The sequence below is a fragment of the Mesoplodon bidens genome (genome assembly GCF_964165515.1).
Source record: "Mesoplodon bidens genome assembly, chromosome: 15".
Lineage (NCBI taxonomy): Eukaryota > Metazoa > Chordata > Mammalia > Artiodactyla > Ziphiidae > Mesoplodon > Mesoplodon bidens.
Window position 1 is genome coordinate 29,493,499 of NC_138171.1, and position 6,975 is coordinate 29,500,473.

Sequence of the window (6,975 nt, forward strand, 5' to 3'; positions counted from 1 at the left end):
CCTGGTTCAGGAAGAACACAGGTGGGATCCTCTTCCCACACTATTTTTCCTGAAGTCAACTGATGAGTATGCAAGTGTGTGCAGAATAGGATCGGGGAAGCTGAGGCCTGGCCCAGGTGGAGGACCTGGGACATAGAGACCACAGGAAGATTGGCTTAGGTGTCAAATAGCTTTAATGAGCCTGAGCATCTTTCCCCCTACTTTGTCCCTCCCTCCCAACTCTCCGTGCCCCCTCCTTCAGTTCTGAACAGGTCCAGCCTGCCCAAGGCTCTGGGGCTCTTCAGCTAGAGGTGTTAATTCTGTCCCCTCAGCCGCTCTAGCCGCCTCCGAAGGTCCGGGGGCACCTTGGCCCCAGCTGCCAGCAGCTCTCGAAGTCTCTGTTTGGGAGTCTTGGTGAGGTGGAAATTGCAGGGCACAGGGCCCTCTTCAAAGGTGACCCGGCAGTTCCGAGTCGCTGCGTGGTAGCCCTCAGCACTGGCAGTCACCACATAGTCCCCTGGGGTCAGCAGGCGCCAATAATCCCCGCCCCATGCTGGGAGGAGTGAAAAACAAGATCAGGGTCCGGTGGTCCTCAGCTTCTGACCCGGCTAAAGCCTCCCACACCTCCCCCCATCCCCTCCCCCACACACCCACCCGTTGTTACATCATGGTTAATCCCATCCACGGCAATGACGGCATCAGCAATCCCAACCTCCGTGTCCTTGTCCTTCACAACTCCGGCAATGCCCATACGCACCTGTGTGGGAAAAGGTTATCAAAACCCCTTTCCTTCTGTGTGAAAATGTGGCCTCCAGTTCATTTTCTGGCTCTGTTCCCCACAAATTTGATAGAGGTGGTGCGTCTACTCTGTTCCTACGTGACAATCCTCTGGTGAAAATATCTCCTGATTGACAAACTGCATCTGGATTGGGAGAACTATAAATGCCTGGCAGGAGGGCCTATCTATGGGCTTTCCCGAGTTGCGTGACTCTTGTTATTGGTCTTATGTTTTAGAACTCTTGGAAACTATACTTTCGGAGTCATTCCAAGGTACATGAGTTCTGTGAAAAGTGAAGTGTCTATGCCAGGGCATTTCCTGCAGCTGCAAAATCGGACTCTTTTCTGAGAACAGCTCTGGGTCAGCTCTATGGACAATTGCCTGGACTGCTGTCAGGTCTATCCCCACCCGCTAACAATGTCTTACACCACCCCGCTGGCAAACTGTGATTCCTGTCCTGTATCCCTCCAAGTCAATATGATGCTGAGCGAGTGTGACCCATGGCACCCGTGAGTCAGAATGCTCAGCCTGACCTTAGGCTCAGCTCCTATTGGGAGCTGCATCAACATGGAGAAGAGACCAGTCAGGAGTGACTCGGGCAGGCTGGGCACAGAGGGGATTCAGGTCCGACCTGTTCCAGGTAGGTGAGAAGGGCATCTTTGTTGTTCTCCCACTCCTGGGGCAGCTCGTTCTCGTGAGGGAACTTGTCACAGGACAGCTCCACAGTGACCTCAAAGCAGTTGGTGTGTAGGTAGCTGAAGTCATTCATGCCTAGGGGTACCGCAGACACTGGAGCCTAAAGGGGCGGGATGGGAGCCCTGCCCTCCTGGTGCCCTCCTCTGGGAGACACTTCCTGGTGACAGTTGACACCACTGGTTATGTGAGAGCAGACTGTCTTATTGGGCAGAGTTATGGGGACGGAGCTAACCCCACCCTTGGGCACATACTTCCAGGAACTGTGTGCCAGTCAGCCCCGTTGATGATGTTGCCATACAAGGAGAAGTCCTGGTAGTGGCAGGGTCGGCGATCTGGGTCCTGCATTGCCCAATTAGTGCCAGCATAGACAGTGCTGAGCCAGCGAAACACTGCCTCATCTGGGGTGGGCGTGAGTTCACGGGCAGCCCACGGAGTCCGAGTCATGTCGAAGGGGTAGGACACCACGAGCTCACCCCCGTGGAGGTTGGCACTTAGCACAAAAGGGATCCGCTCCATCCACTTGATCACTGCCCGCGTTTCAGGAGCCACCTGGACAAGGGCAGGTCAGGGGGGTGGGAGACAGAGACAAAGGCCCCTAGGGTGGCCCTCCACCACTGCCCCCAGAATACTCACAGTGGCATTGGGCAGGGTGTAGTAAGTAGGCAGTGGCAGGTGATGGTTGGGGACAGTGTCAGGCACCAGCCCATCATCCTCTGCTTCCCACAGTGGTGTGTTGAGGTCAGCAAAATTATGGTTAAGGTCAATGCCCTGATGGTTCCAGCGGCCCTCTGCCCAGCCCACCAGCTCCGAGCCCTGCCAGGGAAGAGGTTTGTTCAAGCCAAGCAGGCTCCGGGCACCACGACAGAAGGAGCAGGCTGGCCCTCGGGCCAAGTGGCCTACCCGGTGGAAGGCAGTCTCATAGCCGTCAGGGTTCATGGAGGGCAGCAGGTGAATGCGCGTCTCGGTGAGCAGCCGGGTCACCCGCGGGTCCCCTCTCAGGAACTCACGGCACAGGAACTGCATTAGGAGCAGGAGCAACTCCCGCCCCAGGGCCTCATTCCCATGCATGCCGGCCACGTAGCGCACCTCAGGCTCTCCTGGGAGCACACAGGTGCTTGCAACTGGCTCGTGCCCCTGCCCCTCCCCGCCGCTGTGCCCACCTCTCCCACCCCACCTGCCAGTACCCAGCTCATGCTCCCCAGGCTGGTCCGACATTTCCATCACATACAGCTTCAGGCCCTGGTGGCTCCTCCCGATGCTGTAGACGCGGGTGATGTTGGGGCATTGCTCGTTTACCTGCTTCATCAGCTGGGGGGCGGAGTGCACCTCCCATGGTGCGGGCATGGGAGGATCAGACCCAGGGGTCAGACACATGTGGCCACGGAAGGACTTCAAAAGCTTGTGGTGGCCCATACAGATGGGGACACCACGGCACAGTACAGGAGTGGGCAGCAGCAGACCAGAAGGAAGGGTCAGAATAAGGGAGGTGCCATAACAAGGGAAATTGGGGCAGTTTAGGGGTCAACAGGAGGGTGAGATGAGGGAGGACATGAGGGCAATCACAGCCAGTTATGCCCTGGTAGGCGGGGGACCTGAGATGGGCAGAAACTCCCTCCTGGGTCATAGGGGTTACCTTCCTCATGGCTTTATAATCATGATGCCGGAAGTCCAGTGTGTCGGAGGATCCCAGCACAGGGACCTCAGGGAATAGACCATTAGGATCTGGTAGAGGATGAGTTCCCAATAAAGGGGGAGTTCCCAGTGGAGGGTGCGCCCCGCCCATCCAACCCTTGTCTTACAGCCCACCTGAGACCGGGCAGGCCAGGATCTCTGCCCGGAGACAGGATGCACCTCCCTGGAGCCAGGTCTGGGGCAGCAGGCGAATGAAACGGGCCACCTGTGGCTCAGGCAGGAGGTTCAACACTGGTGTCTCTGGGTCCGAATTGGCAGGAAATACCTGGGGGCATCAAGTCCTTTGTAAGGGTGGCTTGAACCCCAGCAGCCTGGCAGAGGGCCCAGGGAAGGAGCTCAGGTCGCTGAGCTCACTGAAAAATCCACCCCCGTAGGCTCAGCTGGAGACTTGCCCACTGTGTCAAACACAGACCGCTGCCCACAGCCTTTGCCAGCAGGCAGCCCTAGGCGGCCACGCTTTCCATTTTGGTCACAGCTCATTAGACCAATATGGCCACGTGACTCAGGAGCAGCCAATCCTGGAGCTGGCTAGGACCCCACACTGTAGCCTGGGGTAAAAAGGGGTCATTGAGATGGGGAAGCCAGAGGTATGAGGAGGTGAGAAGTGATGCAAGGACCAGGGGTCCATCACCAGAAAGGGTGTTCCAGCAGGAGGCTGTGGCATGGAGGAAGTATTTGGGGAGGATACAGGCATGATCCAAGGCTGTCTGCTGGGTGCCACCCATCCTGACAACAACCCCCTTTCTCCTGGGATACCCAAGTGGACACCTGTTCCTTGTCCTCGGAGGAGCCCCAGCCCAGCCCAGCACCCTACAGTGGGCCAGGAGCCCAACTCCCAGCATAGAGGGCCCCAGCCACCATGGGACCTCTCACCGCGTCCATCCCACTGCTGCGATTCTTACTCCCCCACCAGGCAAGACTGTCATTGCTGAACTGGACCTTGTATGATGTGACCCAGTCATACCTGGCAGGAAAGATGGGTAGAGATCATGGGTGGCTCCCAGGACTCCCACCCCAGTCCTCCTGAGTCTGCCCATGACTTCCCTGGTCTGGAGATATCCTGCCTCACCTCCAGATGGAGTTCCTGCCCTGTGTGATAATGCCTGAGAAGCGGGTGGGGTGCCTAGCATCCACCTGAAGCCATGGCTCGGCATCCTGCTGCTCGGCACACCAGGCCCCATCAAAAAGATCACCATCCTCCAGGCCTGACTGTGGGAACAGGACATAGTAATCAGAACCAGGTAGGCAGTATGGGGTAAGCCTTAACCGAAGGTGGGAGGGGCAAGTAAGGAGGTCCTAGGGGTTGCCTTGCTAACCTGGATGTTGAGCCGTCCTCGGTGTGGTCCAAGACCAAAGGACTGGCTGCTAGATGCATCGAGCTGGTTATCTGAAACTCGCAGGGACTCCAGGCCCAAAGGGGGACAGTCTGGGACAGGGACAAAGCAGTAAATTGGGACCAGAGAAAGAGTGGTCAGGGCACGTAGGAAGCTGAGCCTAAGCTTGCCAGTGTGTTGGACAGGCTCGGGGCATGTCTGTGCCCAGGAGACCAAGAGCTACATTAGTTTGTGCCCCAGAGACTGCAAGTCTGGGCAGGGCCCCTGGAACGGTGGTACCTGGTTCTTGCTTCTCGGGGAGGTCAAGGGTCCTTGCAGGGCTGGTGGTCACTGAAGCCCTGGCAGTCGCCGGGGGTCTGGGGGGAGTTAGCTTCTTTCGCTTCTTCATGATGATCTTTTTCTTCTTGATGACTCGAATCCGGACATGCTGTTCTGAGGTCCCTGGGGACCAAGGAGGCCGAGCACCAGGGAGGGAAAGGATGACACGAAACCCCAGATGGAGAGGTCTGCCAGCCCAGGAAAGCCTGCAAGTCCACAACAGGCCCCACCACACATCTCCAAGAACCTTGGCATGGACTTAAAGGCCCGCAGGCTGACCCCCAACCTACCTCTCCAGCCACTTCCTTGATTCCTTCTCCCCTCTGACGGCTTGGCCCTCACCAATAGAAAGCTACACTGCCACTAGGAACTATCTGCTTACTCCAAAGAGCTGAATTTGGTTCTTTAACTCCTTCTTGGCCCGGCTGTCCCCTTCCCTGTCATCCACCACCTTTGATTTTATTGCCTAATTCCCATTCTTCCTTTGCATCTCAGCCCAGATACACTTCAAGGAGCCTTCCTTAGCTCCAGACTCGGTCTCATGCCCCAAAGCCTCTGTACCACCTCCATCATTATGTCTGCCGTCTGAGCTGAGATGTCCTGTCCTCAAATCCATGTCTTCCCGGGTGCTCAGGCTTTCCAGAGCTGGACCCCTGCCCTGCCTGCCCTTCAGTACAAAGCATTCATTGCACAGGGCAGGTGCCACTAGTTCCCCACCCAGCCTAGCTCCACAGATGCCCCTAGCGCATGCTGTACATTTTTGTGTTAGGTGCCCGGTGCCTTTGCACAGACTGTTTCCTTCTTGGCTGCCCTCCTCTTCAGCTCTTCCTAATTCAGAGATACCTTCAGGACCAGTTCCACTTGCCTCTCCCAAGAAGCCCTCCTAGGCTGCCAATCCCCTTGCTTTCCTCCTCTCTTACTCCCGCATCCGAAAAGGTGGGAAGTCAGGCGGCCTTCCCCGTCCCTTCCCCAGGCAGCGCCGCGCTCCTCCTGTCAGAGCGCTCTTCCCTTCCTCGGTTCTTTCCTTCCAGCGCCTGCCCTCAAGCTCTTCCTCACAGTCTTGCTCTGCACCCTCCTCCTTTGTCTGCACCTCTTTCTCCCCTCCTCCTGGCTCTGGCCTCAGTTTCCTCATCTGTGAAAAGGGAAAGTCTGGGGCTGGAAGAGGCAGTATCCCACTGGCTCCTGTCCCAGGGCTGTTGAGTTGGTTTGGCAGGGAACTGGGGCTGCTGACTCAGCAGCCATTGTACTGGGCAGGGAGTGTGTGCGCGTGGGGAAGGGTCGCCACACAGGCGCTGGGCACGGAGTGTGGCGTGTGTGGGGTGTGTGTGCGCGTGCTGGGGAGGGGTCGCCACACGGGAGGCGGAGGAGTGGGACAACCGGCCCGCGGAAGAAGCGGGCCGTGGGTCGGGAGCTCACCGTTCTTGTTCCCTGCGGACAGCTCTGCCCGGCTGCTACGCGGGGCCGGGGTCGAGACCGGGGCCTCGGGGGTCGCGGGCGACGCCAGGCCCAGCACCGAGGCGCCGGACGCCCCCAGATTCACCCCGACGGCAGGCGCGAAAGTGGCCAAGGCGAGCAGGAGACCCCACATGGCGGGGTCCAAAGCGAGTACACGCGCTGGGCCCGCGATGGCCGGTGGGTTCGCCTCTTCCTGCTGGGGCTCGGGAGCCCCCCGCCCCTTCCTGCCGCCGCCGCACGCCCCCTGCGGCCTTCGACACGCCCACAGCCCGCTAGTTGGCCTCGGACCCAGGAGCCGAGGGGTGGGCAGCTGAGGGGAGAGGAAGGAAGGGGCGGGGAGGGGCCAGGGCTGCAGCCCAGGGTCTCCGCACCCGCCGACCCTCCCCCTCCCTCTCTGCCCCGCGCCCCAACCCCCCGCACCTAACTCACCCGCCTCTCTCGGCAAAGACCCTGCACCCTGGATTCCACGCGATCCTGTGCGCCCGTCCCACAGTGGGCACTTACTGTGTACCATGCCCCGTGCCAGGCGCTTTACCCGTGGCCTCTCAGACAAATCTCATCTTACAAACTGGTAAACTGAGGCTCAGGGCGGCTAATTGACTTAGCCTAGGTAGTGAAGCCGAGAACTCTGGGGAGGAAACTACAACCCGAGAGGGAAATCTATCCAGTCAGAATCCCCTGCCAGGACGGGTGGGACGGAAAGAAGGGTGAGAGGAAACTGAG

The 6,975-nt window shown here is 58.7% G+C and overlaps 1 protein-coding gene across 1 annotated transcript; it reads right to left on the reverse strand.

The window, feature by feature from the left end:
* Positions 1 to 293: 293 nt before the first annotated feature.
* CPXM1 (carboxypeptidase X, M14 family member 1) lies at positions 294 to 6,385 on the reverse strand (the record flags this gene model as incomplete). The annotated part of the gene is made up of 14 exons (XM_081256430.1): positions 294 to 532; positions 634 to 736; positions 1,389 to 1,528; positions 1,705 to 2,002; positions 2,087 to 2,266; positions 2,354 to 2,550; positions 2,638 to 2,761; positions 3,087 to 3,175; positions 3,260 to 3,410; positions 4,019 to 4,109; positions 4,215 to 4,354; positions 4,462 to 4,571; positions 4,759 to 4,920; positions 6,214 to 6,385. 14 exons carry the CDS (start codon positions 6,383 to 6,385, stop codon positions 294 to 296), a joined length of 2,196 nt encoding a protein of 731 aa, XP_081112556.1.
* Between the last annotated feature and the right edge of the window lie 590 nt (positions 6,386 to 6,975).